Consider the following 24,523-nt stretch of genomic DNA (forward strand, 5'->3'; position numbering starts at 1 on the left):
GTATTTCTAAGTTGCTAAGTCAGCCAGTCGCAGGAACCCCGAGACGTAAATGCTGATAACTACAGCTTTTAAACATCCGAACGGCTATCATTTGAGTTATTTTTATGAATAATTTCTATTTCTTCCTCCCTCTCTTTATTTTTGTAGTTCTGGGGATTGAGTCCAGGCTTACCACACATGACAAACAAGCACTGAGTGGCATCCCATATATGTTATTTTTAATTTTCTTCGTTTACCTAGATCTATTAACCACAGGTTGGTTTGATAGGAACCTGCTGGCCAAGGAGTTGGAGGTGTCTGAAGAATAAAAACAGGCTTTGCTTCCCAGAACAGTTCTTAGCTAATAGTAACAGTGTAGGCATACCTTGAATCTTACCTCACTATTCATCTTTGTGTGTTCATGTATGTGTCTGTACATGTGTGTGCACATGTATATGTCTGTGCATGTGGGGACTGGGGGTTGACATCCGTGTCTTACTCAATTGCTCTCTACCTTAATTTTTGAGACATGGTCTCAAAACTTGGCTCTCACTAGTTCAGCAAGCCTCATGGTTCTTCCTATCTCCCCATCCCACTGGTTACAGACATAAGCTTTTTACATGGATACTGGAGATCTGAATGCTGGTCCTCATGCTTGCACGTCAAGCACTTTACCAGCTGAGCCATCTCTCTAGCTCCTTCATCTCCCATATGCCGTTGCGTTCTTTATGGCCACTCTGCAAAGTAAGTATGGTCGTCATCTTTAGTTATCTAGGGGGAAAGCCGAGGCCCAGATAATTCTCTGATGTCTCTGTAGCACAGGCGCACAGATGTGCTCTACGAAAGATCGGAACATAAACAATGTAGACCTTTGGGCTCTCTCTGTTGCAGTTAGAATGCCAAGGAAGCCAGAGAAAACAGGAAACAAGCAGACGGCTACGTTACAATAAAACTTTAAAAATTGGTACTTGCTTTTGAGTTTCATATTGTTTATGGATAGCTCTTTAGATTTTTTCCAATCATTTAGAAATATAAGCATTCTTCCCTGGCAAGCTGTGTAAGAACGGGGCCATTGGGTTTTCTAACTCATGAGTTGGAAGGAAGGGGGTGGGAGTGCAGAAAGGGTGAAGAGCCTTCACATTATAGGGGATGTCCTGTGTGCAGGGGGCAGAGAGCATAAAGTATCCGAGGGACTGTTTAAAAAGTACAGTTTCCAAACTGACAAATTATGAGACAAAGTAACTCAAAGTGAGAGGAGCTGGTGCAGCCAGTGCCCCGTCCTTTGCAGTGGCTTTTTTTCTCAATCAGTTATGAGGGTGAAAGGCTCTCATTCAGGGTTTCAGTACACAGTTTCTTTGCCTGTTGTTTTGGGCCACTGAGAAGACATGGCATCTTAATGAGGAGCACACAGCAGAGCAAAACTGCTTAGCTCATGGTGACCCAGAAGTGAAAAAAGAAGAGAGGCCGAGATCTCCTTAGCTTACTTACACACAAGCCCCCGTGAATGCTCTTCTACCAACCCTGCTTCCTAAAAGCTGGTGGTCTATCCTCAAGGGCTTCCCCAGTCTTAAAAGTTCCAACATTGTTGAGAAGCTAAGATCAAAGTGTCTTGTGAGACTCAAGGCAATCTAACTATGAGCTCCTGGAAAACCAAATCCAAGTTACCTTTTTACAGTATACAAAGGAGTGAGATAAATATTCTTACTCCAGAAAGGAGGAATAGGGACACAAGAAGGAAAGATTAGACCAAAGGACTGAAATCCAGCAAGGCAAACACCAAACCTTCAGCTCCATGTCCAGCATCTGGGGCTCTTGGTGGCATCTGATGGGCTCCAGCAGCCGTGGGTAGCTCCAGTTTCCCATTTCTGTTGTGTAGAAGGAGCGGCAGGCTCCCGCACGGCTAGCTTTACACCCGAAACACACAAATTGTATTTATTTAAACACTGCTTGGCCCATTAGCTCTAGCCTCTTATTGGCTAACTCTTATATCTTGCTTTAACCCATATTTAGTAATCTGTGTAGCACCACGAGGTAGTGTCTTACTGGGAAGATTTTTAACCTGCTTCCATCTCAGAGAGGAGAGGCATGGCGACTGCCTGAAGCATCTGCCTGACTCTGCTTTCTTTCTCCCACAATTCTGTTCTGTCTACTCTGCCTACCTAATTTTCTGTCCTATTAAAGGGCCAAGGCAGTTTCTTTATTAACCAATGAAAGTAACACATAGACAGATGACCCTCCTCCATCACTGTTGCCTATAACACATATACCCTCTCTCTTGGGCCAGCTGAATTTTGTGCCTTAGACAGCTTTATGCCATAGATATCCTAAAGTCGTGGCATCTCAACATTGTGTGTGTGTGTGTGTGTGTGAGAGTCTCCATTGCTTCATACCATAGCCTCTCAACAACCTCTTTACAAGGACCCTGACCCTGCTATCTCCTGCCTTGCTCAGTGGCTTCCTGGGACCTTGGTGCGAGCCTCCATGACTCTTATAGTTTGCATGCCTGTCAAACCATCATGTGGATGCCGCCGCCATGTCCTGCCAGCTCCAGGTGTTTTTCAGACTTCTCCTTCGTTGCAGTAGCCTGCTTAATAATGCACCCACGCTGCCCACTCACCATTTCATCTGTCTCCCCTGGCCTTCCCCGATCAAACTGCACATTTTTATACCTTCCTTGTTAAATGGGAAGAAGTGGCCATGGCAGAAGCAGTGGGTGTGTGAGAGAGAGCTGCTTTAATAGCCACGTTTCAAGTCAAGTGTCTGAGAAAATAGAGGTTCTTGTTTCCCTTGTGTGTCTAGGATGGCATCCCATTTAGAGCGAGCCATCGGGGAGGAAAATCCCTGGGACTAAGAGGATGACTCACTTTTGTAATGTTTCACAGGGGAATACGTGGCTAAAGGCATCAGGAACCTGACCTAACTCAGGGCCGAGGACTGCGGAGATGGGGAGAAGTGCGTGTTTATACCTCCCCGTAGTTGCTACGTTCTCCTCCTCACGTTTACTTTCCCCTGCTCACACCTGTATGCTTCAGTGCTCCCAGCAGGGGACGGACAATGCCTGATTACTTTTTTTATTATATTTAATTTTTTTTAAAAAAAAACACAATTTATCTTTTTTCATTTTACATACCAATCCCAGTTCCCACTTCCTCGCTTCCTCCCATTCCCTCCACCTTCCTTCCACCCCATTCCGCATCCACTCCCCAGAAAGGGCAAGGCACATTGATTTCTTTACTAGATCTGGTTTTCTAGAATGACTGATGTCATAAATCAAGGAATGAGCCATGATCTAACATTCCCAGATTTTCTCTGTGTATGTATATATATATATATATATATATATATATATGTATGTATGTATGTATATATATATATATATACATACATACATATATATATATAGTGACCAGATAGGACCTGAGGGGATGGGGTGATGGGGCTGACTCAAGTCTGAGTTTTTCTGAGCTGAGCAAGGACAGAGAGATGGAAGCTTATGTTGGACTCTCCCCGGGTTTCATCCCATGTTCATTTGATTGTCTATCTCTGGGTTAGAGTCCAGTGTCTGTGTTCACCAGTCCACATAGCATGCCTGACAGGGTTCTGGATGGATCACTATGTAGAGCAGGAGGAGAGGCTATCGCCACGAGAATAAAAATGTATTCACAGGGCAGGAGAGATGACTCAGAGGTCAAGATCACTGGCTGCTCTTCCAGAAGTCCTGAGCTCAATTCCCAGCAACCACATGGTGGCTCACAGCCATCTGTAATGAGATCTGGTGCCCTCTTCTGGAGTGCAGGGATGAAAACTGCTACATAATAGATAAACATTTTTATAAAAAGTAAATTAAGTTTAACTTCTTGTCTGATGATGAGGTTGGATAATCAGGAAGGCAGGCCTTCATGAGAGAGAAATAACTACCAGAGACTCAAGAAAGAAATTTCTGGGTTGTATGGATCTATTAGCCACTATGATCCAGTCTAAATCTTTTGGGTTTGTCCTATGTATTTAAAGTAACACCTTCATGTGTGACCTTTTGAAATGAAAATAATTAATAACATAATGCATTTTAAAGATGTAAAGGTGGTGGCTAGAGGAAATGGGTACTTGGAGTTTAAAGAGTGTGGTTGAGTCAGTGGCTATCTAACATATGGTTCTACCCAGTAGGAAACACAGAAAATACATGCTATAAATATTAGGACCAGAAGGCCAGTATTTATAAAAATCAACAACTTTTTTTTTTGAGACAGGGTTTTTCAGTAGTTTTAGAGCTAGTGTCCTGGCACTAGCTCTTGCAGACCAGGCTGGCCTCGAACTCACAGAGATCTACCTGCCTCTGCCTCCCAAGTGCTGGGATTAAAGGCATGCACCACCACCGCCGGGCAAAATCAGTAACCTTTTTTGACGTTTAGATACAGCATAGACACCAAGCCCAAACAGTTTTAAACACATCCCAGTCTGTTGAAGGAGCCCGCTTGTTGGTTCCCAGCTGCTCAGCCCCAAAATAATCACACCGAAACTGTATTATTTAAAACACTGCTTGGCCCATTCTCTAGCTTATTGGCTAACTCTTAGATCTTAATTTAACCCATTTCTAGTAATCTGTGTATTGCCACATGGCTGTGGCTTACTGGGTAAAGTTTCATCTGGCTCAGGCAGGACTACATGGCTTCTCTCTGCCTCTGCCTCCTTTCTCCCAGCATTCAGTTTAGTCTTCCTCACCTACCTAAGTTCTGCCCTATCAACAGGCCAAGGCAGTTTCTCTATTCACCAATGGTATTCACAGCATACAGAGGGAACTCCCACATCACCAGTCTGTGAGTTTCCCAGGTTATTTTGGTTGGAAACAATCCTTTAGGTCAGTGTTTGTAAATGTTGCTCCCATGAGCAATCACGACAGCTGTCCATCATTGAGCACATCTACTCTGTTTCATCTTTCACGTTCCTCGTGGGACTGACTCAGATATTTGGAAAAATGGGAAGTTTGGAACATCTCTGCGTAAGCATACATTGTTGGCTTGGGGTCTGGGAAGTGTGGGTCCGACTGGCTGGAGCCTGAGCCTGTCAGGGCTTTCTGGCTTTGTCTCCAGCCGTAGCTTAGGGCAGAGTCAATAGCTCATGAAGCCCTTTAAAAAACACCTTGTCACATCCTTGCGACATATTTGTTCTTACTATTCTTTCCAGCTTATTTGTTAATGTCATGAGACATAGTAGTGTTAACAACTTAATTTGTCAACCTGATAAAAAAAGGTTTTCCCCCCACATTAGGTTTTTAGTAAGAGCTGCATGGGCTGTGTTAATCAGCCTTGAATCATAGATTGCTGTTATGGGGAAAGGCAGAAAAGTGGGTTGGTCATATTTCCTGAAAACGATTTTTTTAATAAAAATGTTACATTAAAATCAAAACACAGAATGCCGGTTGTGAGGCACAAAAATATGTAAAGTATGTTATAAAAAACCAAGTTATTGTTGGAGGCAGTTTGGGAAATTTGAAACGTCTGCTTGTAAACACACATGGTGACTGGGAACGGTGGGGCTGGCTAGCTGCAGCCTGGGCCAGGCAGGGCAGCACACAGCTCCTGAGACAGGAAACAGTGGGGAAGGCCCCCTGAAAGTCTGGTCCCCCTTTGGAGTCGTCAGCGGAAAGGTGCAAAGCTGTAATGGGTAGACGAGGTAGAAGCAGGCAGAGGATGTAGTGAAGCAGGCCCTGCTCTGCAGCACCAGCTTTCGGCATCGGTTACTTTTCTTGGCTTTGTGGAAAACACCTGACAAGAACAAGGGCGGAAGAGGGACAGACACAGTGGCGGGAGCGTGAGTCAGGGAGCAGAGACAGATCCAGGCTGGTGCTCAGCTCTGTCTCCTTCTTATTCAGTCTGGGACCCCACCAATGGTTGGGCACCACCTACATCGTGGATTGGTTTTCCCTCCTCAGTTAAGCCTGTGTGAAAACATCTTCATCGATATACCCAGAGCAGTGTTTCCATGGTGATTCTAAATCCAGGCAAGTGGAGAAAATTCACCAGCACGTGTAATGGTTTTGAACTAACATGGGATGGGTAATTGAACACTTAACTTAGGTAAAGTTCAGCTTTTCTTTTAGTTTACCGAGCTTTCTTCCCCACGTAAGGGTTACCATCTCTGTTTCTGCCTGTCTGCCTTTAGGGGAGTGACTTAATTCCTAGCACTAGCTGGCATTTGTGGGCCCCAGCGCCTTACGCTTTGGACATTGTGGCATGGGATACTCCGGGTCCCAGGTCCCAGGGCAGAAGGAGTATGAAAGGAGAGATGTGTGCCTTGGGACAGAATGGTGGTGATGATTTGGCTTGGCTAGCCCTGTGGCTGTACCCTAACGTTAGCTGTGGGTGACTCTGAGCCCCTGGCAGGCAGAAGAAGGCAAGTTTGAGAAAATTCTTTTATAGACCGACATGCAATGGTGGAGATTGCTCAGGGAATCTCAATTTGGATTGGTGTTTTAACCAGTTTCTCCTAAATGACTTCTGTGTGTCCATTTGTTCGTGGGGTCCCGGCTGGCAGTCTCACTTGCATGAGACATTTCACAGTACTTATACATGACTGCAATGACCGTGTTCTTCCCAGATACACATTCTAACATCTCCCAAGGAAAATATTTAAAATAATCCCAACAAACAACAACAAGAACAAAGGTATTTGGGGAATCCTGGAGGTACGGCCTACTTTAGGAATACGCAAAGGTGAGGTGTGGGCATCGACTGAGGTTCTTCCCGCCCTGTGCAGTTGCTGTAGTTCATGTCCCTGCTGTGTGGCCGCACTGGATGTACATCTGCATTGCTACACCACAGATGCTCAAGACAGATGTGCTGGCAGTTCGGTCCTGACACTGATGTTACTGCTCACAGGTCTCGGTGATGAGGCTGATGCAAAATCTCAGAGGTGCTGACACAGTCTCTTCTTTCCCTCCCTGCTTCCATCTCCCAGAAGTTTACACGGACTGCATGCCAGGCATTCGGTATACACACTCACAAACAGCATGTCTGACTTCAAATATGTTCTCGGCTATGGAAATAAAAGGAAATAGTGGCTACATGGTGTGAGGTCTAGACAGCTGCTGACCCAGTGGCTAAGAACTAGCGACTTTTGGCCCCACCCTCTTGCATGCATCTGAGAGCAATTGGGGTAACTGTGAATGGACTGATGAGTTCTGCTCTTGCCTTTCTCCATGTGTGCAGGGTGGAGATGTCTGCCCAGAGGTTGACTTCTAACAGAACGTCCCTGCAGTCGGCTTCTAATTCTGACTACACCTGGGAGTATGAGTACTACGAGATTGGACCAGTTTCCTTTGAAGGACTGAAGGCTCATAAATGTAAGTCTCGTGCTGCTCCCTGGGGTCACCGTCATATGTTTCTGTTAACCTGTGAAATCCCTGTGACTGTCTTTCCCTAATATACTATCTTCTTTCAGAATGGCCTTCTATCTCTAAACACCAAGTACCCCTTCCACAAAGGCTGGTTGTTCTGGAATGGTATAATATGGGGGCATTGGTAATTCTAATTTTCAAGGAACCTGAAACAATACCCCCTTGGTGGAAGAGTGTGGATTCGTGTTTTATCCTTAGAAAAATCTTTAAAAAAGAAAGCATTAACTATTCAAAAAAAAACTGCTCCCTCAAAGCCTCAGTGTTTGAAGAGCAACAAAAAAATGTGTATAGAAATAGGATCTAGAATGATTGCATGAAGACTCTTCTTTTGCAATAGACAGTAGTATCATTTACAAACCTATTAGAATGATGAAGAGACGGCTCAGCAGTTTAGAGCACTGGCTGTTCTTCAGACAGACCCAGGTTTTGTTCCCAACACCCACAGGGCTGCTTACAACCACCTGTAACTCCAGTTTGTAGGGATACAGTGTTCTCATCTGGCCTCCATGAGCACTGTACAAAGATGGCACACATATACTTACAGGCTAAGCACTAAAGCACATAAAATAAAAATAAATCACTATTAAAAAGCATTTCAAAAATCCCATTGGACTGCTGGATTCCTAAAGAGCGGTGTTCACAGAGACAGATGAGAGCAGCCTCCCCACATATACTGTGGAGATGTAGGCATCAGTTGCATTCAGGGAATTGGTATGGTTAGTGATCTGCCACAGAGCAATGCAGTTCTGTAAGAGGGCACTGCCAACCATTCAGGGTCATGCTGTAACTATCCCTGTGATGTCCAGTTGTTTTGAAATGTATACATAAATACTGTAAACATTTTATACTCATTGTTAAGATTTGTTTTATCTATCTATCTACCTACCTATCTACCTACCTATCTACCTACCTATCTATCTATCTATCTATCTATCTATCTATCTATCTATCTATCTATCTATCTATCTATCTATCATCTATCTATATCTATCTATCTATCTATCTATCTATCTATCTATCTATCTATCTATCGTGTGTGTGTGTGTGTGTGTGTGTGTGTGTGTGTGTGTTTCCTTCAGAGGCCACAGTTCTCCTGTAGCTAGAGATACAGGTAGTTATGAGTCACCCGATCTGGGTTCTGGGAAATGAACTTGGAACTGACGCAAGGACAGAACGCGCTCTTAACTGCTGAGCCCTCGCTCCAGCTCTCCATTTTAAGCTCTAAATTGATCCAGACCAAGTGGCACATTGGGAAATGTGAAAGATCAGAATCATAGGCATGCTCTTTTCCCTCCCTACTTCTTCTCCCTCCCTTCCCCATGGGCAGCAGTGATCCTTTTACCCACCAGCAGCACTCATTCCCTCTTTCACTGCAAGGAGGTTTCTCTACTTTGCTTCCTTAAGCAAAGCCACACACTAAACCACCTCTTTCACACTTGCAGTAACAATGAAGTGCTTTTCTTGTTCCTTTGTTGACATCTGCTCAGTACGTATGGGGATGAAGAGGAAGTGCATAAACCTCTTAGGACCTGCAGTCGTTAATCATATGAATAAGGGTCTTGTGGTCTGAGTATGAAATCACCCTCCTAAAATCGCTAAGTCCGTTAATCTGTTGTTTTTAATGGAATAACTTCCAGGAAAGGACACTTGTCTGTTGTGAATTTTGGTGGAAATCGGAAAGACTGGCAGAGTACCATGTTCCCTGTCATGTGAGCCTTTCCATCAGCGCTATGCCCATCTGGTCCTGTCTCTTTTCCTTGGTCTAAGGAGCTCCACAGGTAGCCCTGCTGCTCTCATTTCCAGAGACAACCAATGCAGCTCTGCTTTGAGCATTTCTTTTTTGTTATAGAAATGATTATTGTTTGAAAAAAATAGAATTTCCTTTAAAAACCAAGGCAAAACTGTGGCACATTGCATATTATTAATGACAATTCTTTTGTTTAAACCCTAACGTCATGAAAATACAAAGGTGTTCAGGCATTCGCTGCGCCAATGGGAAAACTTTGACCAAAGGAAACCTGACATTATATGAGGCCAAGAGGGAACGGAACATACACAGCTGTGCCTGTCCCCTTGATACACAGGAAATCCACAGGAATGTCCGCCATGGGAATGTGACCATCTGTACATTCTTCCGTTTTATTAGTTTTATTTATTGTACGTGTATTAGTGTTTTGTCTGCATGTATGTCTGTACACCATGTGTGCCTAGTGCCTGCAGAGCCCAGAAGAGGGCGCCAGGTTGTCTGGGACTGGGGTTACATATAGTGAGTCATCATATGGATGCTGGGAATCAAAACCTGGTCCTCTGCATGTGCTCTTAACTGCCCGCCCATCTATCCGAATCCTGGACTAACATTTAAAAGAAGCAGTAACCCTTAATGGCATGCTGTTTTACTGTGTGACCCAGAAAGCTGGTCTGGCAAGTAGAATGACAACAGACCGTTTCCAGAGGAAATGTATATTGTGGGCAAGAGTGGTCATCATGATCCACTCCCTTTACGTGGACCTCGTTTGGCAAGAGCAGGTGCGTCCTCAGATGACCTTCTTCAGCCTACAAAGATCATGGTTGCTGCTCGGTGTGGAAATCATTCATTCATGATTTCAGCATATATCCTGAGCACCTATTATGAATGGAATCATGTTAGGCACTGGAGAGACAGCAGTGAGCTGAAAATCCAAAAGCCCCTCCTCTCACAGCTTGGCTTCTGTTATGCCTTGGAAGGCTTTGGTGAAAGGGAGAGATCTGAAGGAACTGTGAGATTGAGCCGTGTCGGAGGGAAGAACAGGCCAGAAAATGCTCCATGGCTGGGATGAACTGGAACATGCAAGGAAAAAGGAAGTCATCCTAGTGCCAGGGAAGTAGATTCCATACAGAGTGGCAGAAGCCAAGTGTCAAGGAGAAGGGGACAGGGTGGGGGTGGGGAGCATAGAGATTCGGCTAAGACTACTGGCTTTTCTCTAAGGAGTCAGATAAGGCTTTGAAACAGAGGAAAAGCCTCTGCTTTAGGTTCTACTGGGATTACTGTGCCTGAGGTTGAAGTGAGCGAGCTTGGAAGCAAGGACCATAGCCACTGATATGCCAGGGTGCAGGCTAAAGTAAGCTGGCAAGAAGTACATGCATTTCAGAGTTTAGAAATGCAGGGTCTCTCCAGATTTGTCATGCTTGACATGGCTTAAGAGAGCAGGTAAGGTTGCTTTGAAGTTTTGTGACCAGAGAGAGTAACTGGCATATTGGAAATGCCATTAACTGGGATGAGGAAGTAAGGGAGAGACCAGTGTCAGAGAGGAACATTGGAGCTCAGTTTTGCACCTGTAAAATTAAGACACTTACAAGACATCCAGGAAGACAAGGCGGGGGTGGGGGGATGATGAAGGCATAAATCTGAGAGTTGTCGGCATTTAAATGCCTTTCAAGGCCAAGAGGTTAGTGAGGGGGTGTGATTAGGAAATGGGGGGTGTCCTGGGATTGAACCCCAGGATACAGCTAACATCAGAAGGTGGGCATCTGTGTAACTTAGTGTCTGTTAATTTGTCACATAGTGGAGTAACCTGAGCAGACCGGTCTCTCAGCCATCAGATTTGGCCCTTGTACAAGTCTGAAGGCATTTTCTTGATTAGGGATTGATGTGGGAGGGGCCAGGTCACTGTGGGTGGTTCCACCCCCTGCAGGTGGTCTTGAGTTGTAGAAGAAAGCTGGTTGAGCAAGTCCAACTCAGTAAGGAAGGTTTCTCCTCCGTGGCTTCTGCCTCAGTTTCTATTCAGGTTTTAACCTTGAATTCCTGCCTTGACCCCTCCTGCTGCACTGTAAGGTGAGACAAGCCCTTCCTTCCCCAAGGTGGTTTTGGTCAGTGTTTATCATGGGGTTGGGGGTGGGGAGGAAGCTAGCACAGCAGTTGGTACCAGGGAAATGGAGTGCTGCTGCTTCCTACCTGACTATGGAGGAGGAATTTGGAGCTTTGGGCTGGGAGCTCAGTGAGCTCTTGCGAGAACCTGGAAGGAAATGCTGCGCACAGCGCAGGTGACGCAAGTCTGGACTGTGAGGTTTCAGAGGGAAGCACAGACTCTGTTGTGCTCTTTGTGAGATATATCTCAATTAAGACTAGAGAAGCAAAACCTTTGTTTTCCTGGGGAAATGGATGAAGGTGAGCTGGAGCTGAGAAATCAGCTGTGATTGAGACTGGCTTCTTCGAGGTAAAATCTGGTCTGATTTCCAAGTTGGCAGCTGAACTTTGTAATCTGTAAGTCTCCCACATGGTACTGGTTTTTAAAGCATGAAGGAATCAAGGAAAAGGGCTGAGGAGCCCAGGAGAGGCTATGGATGCAGGTGCTGTGGAAACCCCAGGAGCGAAGGGGTCATGGAGAGAAACTCACACTTGGCAGCATGAGGCAGAGTTTGAGTCCTAAAGAGAGCAGAGGAGAGGCCACTGGTGACTGTGTGGCCTCAGAAGCAGTGGCCACTCCAGGGTTTTAGGGACGCTGGGCTACAAATGGCAATGGCAGTTTCAGCTCCTGGCTGTAGCGTCACTCCCAGCATCCCTTCCCTTCTCCTCTGCACTCCCTGCTTAGGAAAGTGGAGGTGTGCTGTGGATCAATCTGCTGATCCCTATGGAAGCTGCAGCTGTGGGCTCTGAACAAAGAGACTCGATACTGAGGCTTCCCTGGGAAAGCAGCTTTTAATCACCATAGCAATCCTGGGCCAGACAAACAAACAAACAAACAAAACCCCAGAGCAACCAATACAGTGAAGTGGGGCCTTTTATGTGACTTTTGTTTTCTGTCTGTCATATTGGCAAACATATAATTTTATTGACCATTTTAAATCTTTAAGGTGGGAGTCTAAAGATGGCCTGAGTGTAGAAGAGAGGGATGTTCCCAGATGGACTAGTATCCTACATACGCATTTTAATAGAGAAGAACCCCCAGGGACAGCCACTCTGCTCTTCCTTTGAGGACTTTGGGAAGGCTTATTAAACAACAAGGGGGTTACAGGAGAGACATGGTCAAGTTTTGTATAGTTCAGGACATTGCTCAGCCCATGAGACTATTTTCTTTCTTTCCTTGGGTCTCAGGGACCCCCTACTTCACTCTCCTCAGGAGAGACCCTCTCAGTAAACAGATCTGGAAATCCCACCCATCACAGTGGGACTGCCTGCTAACTTTAGGACAGAAGCATGACACTGGCATGTAGTTTGAGGGTTTGTTGTGGAATGTTACTTTAAGTCGGCAAAGATGTGTTACCTTTGTTTGTGCTGTGGAATATTATGGAATGTTACTTTAACCATGTAAAGATGTGCTACATGCATTTGTGCTGCATTTGTTTGATTATGTAAAGATGTGTTGCTCTTTCACCTTGTCTGCCTAAGGCACCCGGTTGGTCTATTACAAAGCGGAATGGCCAATAGGTTGGTAGAAGAGGGATAGGCAAGCCTGGTGGGCAGAGAATAAGTTGGCAGAGAGAAATCTAGGTTAGAGGAATGAGAGAGAAGACAGAATGAAGGAGAAAGAGTGGGGGAGACACTGGGGCCAGAAGCCAAGGCCAGATACAGAGGAAAGGAAGATATGCAGAATGAGAGATAAAAAGTCCTGAGGCAAAAACGTAAATAAAGAGAAACAGATTAAAACAAGAGCTAAGATAAGGCTGAGCATTCATTACTAATAACAAGTCTCCATGTCATGATTTGGGAGCTGGTTGGTGGTGGCTCAACAGAAAGCCTGTTACAGTTTTAGGGTTGGCTCTTTCTGTGAAGCAGTTGCTAAAATACAATGTGTAGACCCGAAGATAACCATACACCATTTTATCATAACACATGCCCAGGTGTATTGAGATTTATAATTTCAAGTCAGCTGTACTTGAGTACATATGTTTGTGGTGATTTGCTTTATGTCTTTTTATTTATTATTGTATGTGTGTATAATGTGTGGGTGGGCGCACACACATGCCCTGGTATTCCTGTAGAGGACAGCTTTGTGTTTGGTTCTCCCATGGCAGCTTTCATGGGTTTGGAACACAAGCTCAGTGTCAAGATTCCTCCACAAGTGCTTTTTCTGCTGAACCATCCTGAAGATACCTCCCACATCCTCTTTACCTTTATGCCTCATTCCCATTAGATTAAAAGGCAAGGGCTAAAGAAATCGCTGGTTTTTTAGCACCTGGAATTACGATACTAGAAATGAGACATTAATTTTCACCCAGAGTGCTAACTATGCAGAGTGGACCCTGCAGGGCAGACTTTGACCAGCTCCAGAAGGGTGAAAAATTCTGTTCAAGTGATGGTGTGAGGAAGGCTTAGCCAGGAGCTAACACAAACTCAGGGATAGAGTGTCCCCTCGTCTAAACGGGATTTCAAGTAGGAGTAAATTAGGAGACAAGGGTGGCCATTGTAATAAAAGCCAGCCCTGCGGGATATCTTCCTGGCTGCGTGGTAAAGTGTTCTGAGAAGCACTTTTTTTTTAAAAAAAAAATCTTTTATTTTAAAAGAAAACAAACTATCCTTTTTCATTTTATATACCAATCTCAGTTCCCACTCTTTCTCCTCCTCCCATTCCCTCCACCTACCCCCTCACCCCACCCCCATCTACTCCTCAGAGAGGGTAAGACACATTGCTTTGGGGAAGGTCGAAAGCCCTCCCTACTATATCTAGGCTGAGCAAGGTATCCATCCAAAGAGAATGGGTTCCCCAAAAGCCAGTAGAAGCAGTAGGGATAAATCCTGGTGCTACTGCCAGTGGCCCCGCAGTCTGCCCAGCCATGCAGCTGTCACCCACATTCACAGGGACTAGTTTGGACCTATTCTGTTTCCTTCCCTCTCTGGCTGGAGTTGGTGAACTCCCATTAGCTCAGGTAGACTGTTTCAGTGTGTGTCCCCATCATGGTCTTGACCTCTTTGCTCATATTCTCACTCCTCCCACTCTTCAACTGGACTTTGGGAGCTCAGCCTAGTGCTCCGCTGCAGGTCTTTGCCTCCGTTTCCATCAGTTGCCAGATGAAGGTTCTATGGTGAGAGGCACTTTCAACCTGCCAGTGTAGGCCAGCCTCAGCGTCAGAGCCGGGATAAAGCTGCTTGTGCAGAAAAGGGTCAAGGCAGGGAAAGTAGAAGGGATTCATTCCTTTGTGCTGATCAAGAGGCTAGGCTATACGTCCTTTTCAGAAAGTGGCCAAGACCTGAATTGCATCAATATGAACATGAATGAGCTGGAGTGGAGTCAACTCATTTTAAATATCTCTGAAAGAAAACAATCTAATCCAAGGCCGCAAAGTAGAAGATTGAAACGTGGGACAACCTGTGACCTGTCTTCATGCCCCATTGTGATGGTTGACTGACTTGTTATATTCTGTGCACCCTGGAATCTCCAGGAAGCTCAGCATCCTGAAATGTTTCTAAGCTGATTCGAATCCCACCAAACACTAATTTCACCATCCCTGTCTTGCAGATTCCATTGTGATCGGATTCTGGGTTGGTCTCGCTGTTTTTGTGATTTTCATGTTTTTTGTGCTGACTTTGCTGACGAAGACAGGTGCCCCACATCAAGAGTAAGTCTGGGCAGCTCTCTGCTTCACATAGAACTAGACAGGGGTGTTGGGGGCGGAGGGAGGACCAGTGCTGGGCCGATCCAGAGATGGGGAGGTGGGCAGGGCAGGGATTGCTACCCACCCAGATCTGGGTGCTATCTAGGAGAGATCACCCTTCCTCCCTGGCTTCTTGCCTCTTGTTGCCCTTATCAATTCAGGCTTCTTGGTCCTTCCCTGCCGTCTTCATGCTGATCCCAGATCTCATCTTTATGTTGACATTAGGACACATTTTCTCCCTTTCCTGGAAAGGGTTTCTGTGGAGGAAATTGGCTGCACATGCTGATGTGTTTACAGAGGTGAGCCTGGCGGTCTCTCCTGCCTGTTGTAAGTTCTTATATCTAGACTTCAACTGCAATGGAGATCCCAGTGAAAGGGAACTGTTCAGCCCATTCCTCGATTTGCTGGAGATGTCAGGAGCTAGAGAAATCCTCTAAATACAAACATTCTAAAGGGTGGGCAAATGCTGTTATGTTAAAGTATAAGCTGATATATGCTGGAGACCCCTTTAAATGTCACCAGAAATATTCTCCTTTTTCCTCTCTCCTCTTTCCCCCTCTCCCTTTTCTTCATCCTCTTACCTCTCAAAAAAAAATCCCACACACCTTTGCTTTTCATAGAATTGTTCTAGGAAATCCAAACATGTGGTGACGTTTGTAATAGGAAGAAAAGGGAAGGTTGAAACAAACAAACAAACAATACAAACAACAAACACAAAATAGATCGGAGAGATGGATCAGTGGTTAAGAGCATTGACTGCTCTTCCAGAAGACCCTGGTTTGATTCCCAGCACCCACATGGCAGCTCACCACCATCTTTAACTCCAGTTCCAGGGGATCTGATGCCCTCTTCTGACTTCATTTGGCATCAGGCACACAGGTGGCAGACATACAAGCAGGCAGAACATTGCACATATACCTAACGAGGCCATGATCTCTAGCTATTTGGACAGACACTACTCTAAGTGTTTCTGTACATGTACTTTTTTGTAAAGATGAAGTTAATACTTAAATCTGTATCCTTTAAGTGAGGTCTAGGCAGATTACCTTCTGGAAGGTGGGTGGGCTTCATTCACTCAGCTGAGCGCCTTTCAGGAATAACCCTGACACCCAAGACAAGAATCCTTCCTCGAGTCTACAGCCTTTGGGGCTTACAGAGTATGAATGAGTCAGTTCTGGAGTGAAATTTCTCTATGCACGCATGCACATAGTGGAGGGAAGAGGGAGGGGGAGGAGGGGGAAAAGGAGAGAGGGAGCGGGGTAGGTTTGCATTCTCTTGTTTCTCTGGAGAACCCTGTCTAGTCTACTTCCCTAAGGAGTCATCCTGAAGTGCGCTCAGCCATAGACCAGGACTCCCTGGGACCCTGAAACTCCTAACAAAGTAAACGGGAATGTCCTTCACTCTCAGGAAACTGGATCAACCGAGAGCTACAGTTTAAATACTGTTCACAAAGTCTGAGGCCACGTTAAGTTGTGGCACTGGTAGGGACTCATTGAGTTAATCTGGGTTATGGGCTGTACGAAGGAAGTCAGAGGCTGAGCCTTCAAGTGACTGGCAGTGGGGGCTTCCATTAGAGCAGTGGTTCTCAACCTGTGGGTCACGACCCCCTTTCATAGGGGTTGCATATCAGAGGTTTACATTAGGATGCATAACAGTAGTAAGACTACAGTTACGAAGTGGCAATGAAATTTTATGGTGGAGAAGACCACTACAGCATGAACTGTACTAACGAGGCACAGCCTTAGGAAGGCTGAGGACCCCTGCTGTGGAGCATTGCAGTCTCCATCCCTCAGCCTCCTCAGATGGGACAGCATACTCAGGGGTTCTGACCTTTCTGTCCTTTAGCTAGGAGTAGGTACACATCCTTTCCTCCTGCCACTCAGAGATCAGAACCAGCTGTGCCCACGTGCCGACTCGGGGCTGGGAACTGTGGTGGGCTTCCTGTCTAGAAGAGGAGAGCCAGGTGCCTATGGTCATGAGGAAAGAAAGGTTTGGAGGGAGGGATCCAGATGGTCTCCTCTTTATTAAAACCTTTTAGGCCTCAGAAGCAGCTTTGATGGTGGTGATAATTTTCCCATGGAGTATTTTTTTTTTTTTTTGGCGTGTAGTGGGGAAGCTCTTACCTGGACGTCGTGGAGACAGTGAGAAGCCATTTTGTCCTGCTTGTCAGCGGGGAGCCCGAGTGGTTTCTTGGAGCATTATAGCCCATTAGCACACATCTGACACAGAGAGGGGTGGGGTTAGAGAGGTCTTAGATCCATTTTTATGTTAGATATTTTAGACTTCTTAAAAAAAATTCCAAGCCTCAGACATCTATCATAAAAGGCCTCCTTTTGTAGCCTTTGCTAAATGACCCATATCCTGGTAGAGGTAGCTCTTATTTAAGGGTGAATACAGGCTTGCTCATGATCTTATAAAACTGGGAATGATATTTTGTCTCAAGTTGTAATTTAGCAGACTATGGCACTCACTACAGGATGGGGTGTGTAACAAGAGCAGACAGCATGAAAATATCAGTGCTGGGAGTCATTGGTGCTGACCGCAGCCTTGGAGCAGCTGGTAGGGAGCAGACATAGTGAGTGGTTGCTAGGGAACCCTGGGATCTCAAGATGCCAGTGGCCACTGTCAACAGGCAGAAAAGCCGTGTTGGGTCCAACCCCAGAAATCTTTGCTGAGTTGCCTCTGTTTTACCATCAATTAGGAGGTTTTACTACGTGTGTGCCACTGCTTACCCAGGGCCGTGCTGAGAAGAATTCTAAGGGTAGACTTTTCTCTGCCCACACAGCCCGACACCTCCCTGCTAATCAGCAGAAGGTGTACACAGAAAGGATTTCACAGGAGTGTGTGCTCGGCACCCCAGTCAGGCTGATTTATACCTGTGTATAAACTCTTGGCACAGGCTGTGTCTCCCTGAGTGGCGATGGCTATCTTCTCACAGAGTTTCATTCTTAAGAGGATGTTTCTCGCCTTATAAGAGCCCCGTGGAAGTGGCTGCTGGAAATGGCAGGTGCCCCAATTCTGCTCAGCTCACCTCCTTCCCTGAGTAGATGAGGAGGGTAATTGGTTTGCGGTGACTCAGCCCAACAACCAGCATTTCATTTGTAGGGAATCAGGGAAATTCTTAGGGGCTAACTCAGGGCATAACCTGTGTTGTGCTCTGCAGTTAGGGGTGTGTTTGACTTTCTTTGGGTTTCTATCACAAATCTGGGGATGGCTGTATGTCTCATAGCAGTGAGGGTTTGGGACAAGCCTATAGATACAGTCTTGATTCAGTGTTTTATATAGCAGCCGTCGAGGCCATGTCTTGCAAAGCCCTTTGAATGACACAGATATTTACCAATGTGCACGTCTGTGTATAGGAACAAAAGACCAGAAGCAAATGCCTCCTATGGAAGGCAGAAAAGCATAACCTGTGAGAAACCAGAAAAAAGACAGCAGGATAGGGGTGGGTGGACACATGGCTTCCTGTTGAGTCTTGCCTTGGAGGCAATGACCACATCAGGCCAGAGGCCTGATGCATCACAGATGCATGCATGAAGAGGGGCAATCAGGTCCATTGTGGTTCTACTGTGGAGTGAGGGGACATGGGAAGGGACGAAGGTGAGGGGCAGGGTCAAGAATGTCAGGCAGAGGGTGTGGGAGTTGAGGTGAGTAGAACTGGGGGAGGCATGTCAAGGAAGGACCATCACTGCACAGGTTAGAGAACTAGCTGGGCCCTTCTGGGAGGGGCTGTCTATTCTGATGCAGATAACGCCACAGGCCTGGAGACTATAGGAGAAAAGGCCAAGGTTGCGGACAGTGAAGTCTAGCTGGGGAAATGGGATGTTAGAGATGATTAGTGAAATCCAAATTAAAAATAAAGAATACACATTCTCAGAACAATGCGAAAACGGGCTCAGGTTTCTAGCAAAGTAAAGAGTATTTATTTCTCAGCCCTTAGGATGGTGTAGGAAGACGTCTAGCCAGATTCTGGCTTCAGAACAGCAGTGTAGATTGGGTGTGAACTGTCACAACTGACTTGGCATTCCAGGGCATAGTATTTCCTGGCAGTATTCTTTGAGCACTCTCTTACTATGATGGTACCAGACATTAGCCCACTCTTTCAAAGTTCCAGCTCTTGAATCTTGAGGTTTCTGATTTGAGATAGCATTTTTAGCTAAGGTGGAATTTAAGATGTTTGGACCTTGTAATTTTCTATTTTCACGGGCATAACCAGAACTGTGGAAGAGTTGGCTGGCCTTAAGCATCTTTTAAACTGCTATTATAGATGTTGTATGCTTTAGTTTCCCCCAGTACCTCCCAAGTTTGACAGGTTGAAGTTGCAGGGAGCCCCACCCCCCCCCCCCCGTCATGAGAGGAGTGGCACCCAGGCCACCATAGGCACACATTCTATGAATCTAGCAATGATGTGTGTATTTCATTCTTGACTACTGATGGCAGGGCACAGCTGCAAGCTCCCCCACTGCCCACTAGAGAGCATCTTTAGCTAGCCACTGCATCACTTACCTAAGAGTATTCACAGGTATGACTCAACAAGGAGCAAGCTGCTTTAAGATGACTACCCTCTAGCATGCCTGTATGAACTGAGGCCTGTGGGCTGTATGTTGCCAAGGATATATATGTATACATGTGTGTATATATATATATGTATGTATATGGCTCACAAGATCATAAACTTAAAACATAGTTTTTGTAACTTGAGGTTTTTTAATTAAGAATTTGTGTGTGTCTTTCTCTCTCTCTGTGTATGTGTGTGTGTATGTGTGTGTATCTGTATGCCCTATGTGTGCAGGTGCCCACAGAGGCCAGGAGGGGGTGTCAGACCCTGGGATCTGGAGCAATAAGTAGTCCTAAGCACTCAGGTTCTCTGGAAGAACAGTCAGCGCTTACTCTTGGCTGCTGTACCCTCTCTCTAACCTGTAAGCCAAGGTCCTTGAATGTGAACTTTGTAAACAACAATGCTGTGTTATAGCATTGGACATCCTTGAGGGCCATTTGCACCAATAGCTGGAAGATAGCCTGCTCCCATGGTATCTCAGCCTGTAAAACCACCTAGGCAGTCAGTTGTGGAAGTACCAGATGATCTGTGCTTGCCAAGTACCCTGGGGAGGAAGCCCCATGGCAGATTCTTGGGCAGCTCTTGGAGATGCAGGGAGCAAAGACAAGGTGGTTTCCTGTAGCCAGATACAGATGGAGGAGAGACCCACATGGGCTGGTCGATGGACTTTCCATATCGCTGTCTCTGGAATCTACACTCAGTACCAGTTCTCTCTCCATTCAGGTTCATCTGCTTCTGGTTTTGTGCCTTAGCTGAGCATACCTTTGGCTTTTTTCCCCAGCCTGTAGGATCTGTAGAAGAGGTATCTTGCCAAGATTTGCTTTAATTTCAGATATCTTCATAATTGATGTGTTCATTCATTTACTCATCCAACAAAAATCTGCTACACAATTAGTATCTATATACCGACACAAAAATATTATATATATATATATATATATATATATATATATATATATATATATATATGTTCTTGGAAGTGGGGATGTGGTAGGCAGGAAGCACACAGTGCCACCCTGGAGCACTTACGACATAAAAGAAGTGACAGAGAAGTGAAGAAATACGCATAACACAGAAAAAGATGAATGAGGAGAAGCACCCGGTATCCCTGCAGGTTGTAAGGACTGGGAAAGGTTTCTTGCAGAGATGGCTCCTAGATGCCTAAAAAGGGGCTTAGAGGAAGGAGGCAACTTGGCAGATACTGACAGGGCTCCAACCAGGAAGTGCTGTAGGCCTGTGCTGTCTGCTAGAGGCCCATGCTGTATGCTATATAGGCCTGTGAATTTGAACATCACTCTAGCAATGATCGTTGGGGGCTCTACGACAATGCTGATCACTGAGTATCTCCAGAGGTCCTGAAGGTTTGCAGGACAGGACTTTGTTTCTTCAGAAGCACCTGACTTGCCATTGCTGCAAGGATGAGAGACAACCTAGTTGCTTAAGTGACATCCATGCAAGTTTCAGGCCCTGATTCTGGATCCCCAGAACCCACATGAAAACCAGTGTGTGGTGTGTGACTGTTTTCCCAGCACTGGGAAGGCGGAGGCAGGAGGATTCCCTGGTTCTTGCTGGCCAGCCAGCCTAAGCTGAATCAGTGAGCCACAGGTTCAGTGAGAGACCCTGCCTCAAAACAGTAAAAAACAAAACAAAACAACAACAACAAAACCAAGAAGCAGAAGCTGTGGAAACAGGGTATCAACTCTTGGTCTCTACAGGTGCACACACACTAACGCATATATACACATAAACACCACATATACATAAGCACAAAATCAAGATTAGGAATTGATTTCAACTCAGGAGAGCTAAGAATCCCTGGAGTGCTTACGGGATGCTAGGGAGTGGGGTCCTGCACCCTATCTGCCCTCAGGAAAATTCAGCAGCTGTCCTCTGGAGGCTTTTGCCTAGGAGTCCTATGCTTAGTGCTGGTGGTAGTCCACATGCCCTTAAGGGACACCCAGGAGGTGCTTCATGGGAATCTCCTCCATGAGCCAGCAGGCCAGTGAGCTGAGGATCGGTGCCCTTTCCTTCTTGTCTTTACAGCAATGCAGAGTCGTCAGAGAAGAGGTTCAGAATGAACAGCTTCGTGTCAGACTTTGGAAAGCCACCGGAGTCAGATAAGGTGTTCTCTCGTCAGGGCAATGAGGAGTCCAGGTCTCTCTTCCACTGTTATATCAATGAAGTGGAACACTTGGACAGGGTGAAAGTCTGCCACCAGACTACAGCCATCGACAGTGATGTTCATCTCCAGGAAGCCATCCGGAGCAGTGGGAGGGCTGAGGAGCAGCTGAGCAGGTTTATGAAGTTCGACATCCCCAACTTCGTAAACACGGACCAGAACTCCTCTTTTGGGGAGGATGACCTTCTGATTTCAGAACCACCTGTTCTTCTAGAAAATAAGCCGGTTTCCCAGACCTCACGTATAGACCTGGGCTGAGAAATGGCGCTTTCCTGAGTTCTGTCTCTGTATAGCAAGAACCCTCCACCACCCCCTCCCACACCCTGCCCTCCTGCCCACGTGTGTGTGTGTGTGTGTGTGTGTGTCAAGGGGAGAGAGGATGATGTTTAAAGTTTAAGGCTTAGGCTAGGGCTGGGACTTAGTGATAGCCATGTAGAGTTTAGAGATGGAAGACACCATTTTGTTTTTTGGGGATGGTGGTGACTTTGTTTTTTTTCCTTTTCAGATTAAAAACACAGTATTAAAGTTTACTTATTGAAACTATTGGCCACATATGCAGTCGAGCTCCCCTAGGTGAGGGTTAGGTCACTGCATTCTCATCTAGCCCTTAGCCACTGTTCTTTGCCTGTGACAAGCTGCTTTACCTCTCTGGACTGCCATGGCTTTAAAGGTCAGGTGGCATGTCTGCGGTAGATGACCCATCCCAGCTCTAGTGTTTTGTGACGTTCAGATTTAGCATCCAACATGAGCTAATGTATATATAAGCAGTAGAACATAGAACATGGCATCCTGACTCTGATGGCAGGCTCTCCAGGCCTCTGTGCCCCCCCCACCCCCGCCCACCTGGTTCTTCACTAAGTCATATTTTAGATGAGGAACCTTTACCAGGATGCCAGGAGACTCACACACACTGTGATAGTGTTTCTGCTGAGTTACACCGAGGCAGTTTACCTGAGGAACTCCATCCGTCTGTGCTTTAAACCTGGGACAGCTCTGGCCCCATGGATGCCACCCTAAAGTATTTCACAAGCATTTCAGCTCTCAAAAAAATGGTAGGGCAGATTGTTATTTGACTGACGTGAGTCTCTTCTGGCTGCCCGTGGTTACGCTGCTGGATTGTTTCGCTTCAGAACAAGATACTATATGCCATGTGGTCTGTCTGCCTGGCATGGAACGGAGATGGCCAGTGGCTTGTGTGTACAGTAACAGCTGTTCAGGGTGAGGGAGCAACATGATGTTCATTTCACAAAGGAATCCGCCCTACATTGCTGGTGTCGAAAACAACTCAGCTCTGCACAGTGAGTTGTGTGCATGGCCAGCCGCTAATCTTCGGGTGGCATCGTCTTTGTCCACCATTTGTCTCGCTTCAGTTGCACAATAAACGCATTTATCGCACAGGAACTTTCTCTGGTTTGATTTTTACACGGGCAAGTTTTCATTTATCTAACAAGCTATCCCATGTCTGCAATGTCTCTTGATTTCTGAGAGTGTGTGCTGGCAATGTCATCTCAGGGATCCTAGACTCTGTCATACAGGAGCAGGGTTGGGAATGACTCCATCCAAGTAAATGCCTTTCCCAAAATGGCTTTGAAGGGAAGTTCGATTCCTTAAGAGACTAACAAAGAGTAGCAGAACAAAGCATGGACTATTTAGTATAATATAATTAAAACCACTTTAATGAATCCTTACAGATACATGGTACCTTCATGTATATTTTTATGCAACACAAGAAGACCTTATTAACTTGCATGAGTAGTGACAATTTATTCAATTAAATATAAATCATGGGCTACTTCATAATATTGATCAAAAGGTATTTGAGATCATATTGTGAAGTTGATTAGCCAGAAGAGAACTTGGAGTACTAATGAGTAGGAGGAATGTTCCCGAGTGCATCTTAATTTTAAGTACTGAATGTTAAGGACCATGAAAATCCTAAGACTTTACAACCCCTTAAAAGTTTAGTTCTCTCAGCCTTATGGATGCTTCTTGAAGATACAAGATTTCTGAGCAAGACCAAGAACTTCATTCCAGCCCAGCAGGCTGCAGGTAAATCATGTAGACGTTGGGTTTCTGAGTTAATTTTCCATGGCTGTTATAATGAATTAGGGTAGACAGTGGCTTACGTATTTTCTTACCATCATAGTATACAAGTCTAAAATCAGCCCCAGACAGCTAAAAACAAAGTACTAACAGTGCTGTGTTTCATTTAGAAAAGTTGTGGTTTGGACTTGGAATGTCTTCCAAGGGCTCATGGGTTGAGTACTTGGTCTACAGCACAGCAATAGCCAGGGTGGGATTCTGGGAGGTGATTGGATCATGGGGGCTATATCAGCTCATTAATAGATAGTGGGTTCCTAGTTTAATGAACTAATGGAGGTGTCAGAAACTTAGGAGGTAGAGAACCTCGTTGTTAGTATACTTTTGGAAGCTGCTGGCCCTTGTTCCCTGACCACCATATGCTCTTGCTGTCTTGATGTATCCAGAAGGATGAAACCAAAAGACCATGGATTGAGGCCTCTGAAACCATGAGCTAAAATACACTCTCCTTAATTTCGTTTAGGTATTTTGCACAGGAAGGGAAAGAGACTAACATAGGAGGCTCTGGGAAGAATCCACCATCTTGCCTTTATTAGTTTCTACAGTGGCTCAATCTTTGGATCATGATCCCATGTTACTGTGACATCTTTCACCATGTCTCTGACTGTAGTGATGAGCTGCGGGCAGGCCTGCTTTTCATCCCGCCCGGATCCCACACGGCTAGCTTTACACGTGAAATAATGACATACAAATTGTATTCTTTTAAACACTGCCTGTCCCATTAGTTCTAACCTCTTACTGGCTA

The 24,523-nt window shown here is 45.5% G+C and overlaps 1 protein-coding gene across 1 annotated transcript; it reads left to right on the plus strand.

The window, feature by feature from the left end:
* The first annotated feature begins 7,191 nt into the window (after positions 1-7,191).
* On the plus strand, positions 7,192-21,936 carry Mrap2 (melanocortin 2 receptor accessory protein 2). The gene is made up of 3 exons (XM_038322247.1): positions 7,192-7,318; positions 14,806-14,905; positions 21,543-21,936. Exons 1-3 carry the CDS (start codon positions 7,192-7,194, stop codon positions 21,934-21,936), a joined length of 621 nt encoding a protein of 206 aa, XP_038178175.1.
* Positions 21,937-24,523: the final 2,587 nt, after the last annotated feature.

This window comes from Arvicola amphibius, chromosome 3 (assembly GCF_903992535.2).
Source record: "Arvicola amphibius chromosome 3, mArvAmp1.2, whole genome shotgun sequence".
Lineage (NCBI taxonomy): Eukaryota > Metazoa > Chordata > Mammalia > Rodentia > Cricetidae > Arvicola > Arvicola amphibius.

Excerpts from the sequence above, each read along its gene's own strand:
- Mrap2 (XM_038322247.1), top strand. The coding sequence starts at position 7,192 with ATGTCTGCCCAGAGGTTGACTTCTAACAGAACGTCCCTGCAGTCGGCT. Across the intron at positions 7,319-14,805 it reads AGGACTGAAGGCTCATAAAT|ATTCCATTGTGATCGGATTC; the intron begins GTAAGTCTCGTG and ends CCTGTCTTGCAG. Across the intron at positions 14,906-21,542 it reads ACAGGTGCCCCACATCAAGA|CAATGCAGAGTCGTCAGAGA; the intron begins GTAAGTCTGGGC and ends TTGTCTTTACAG.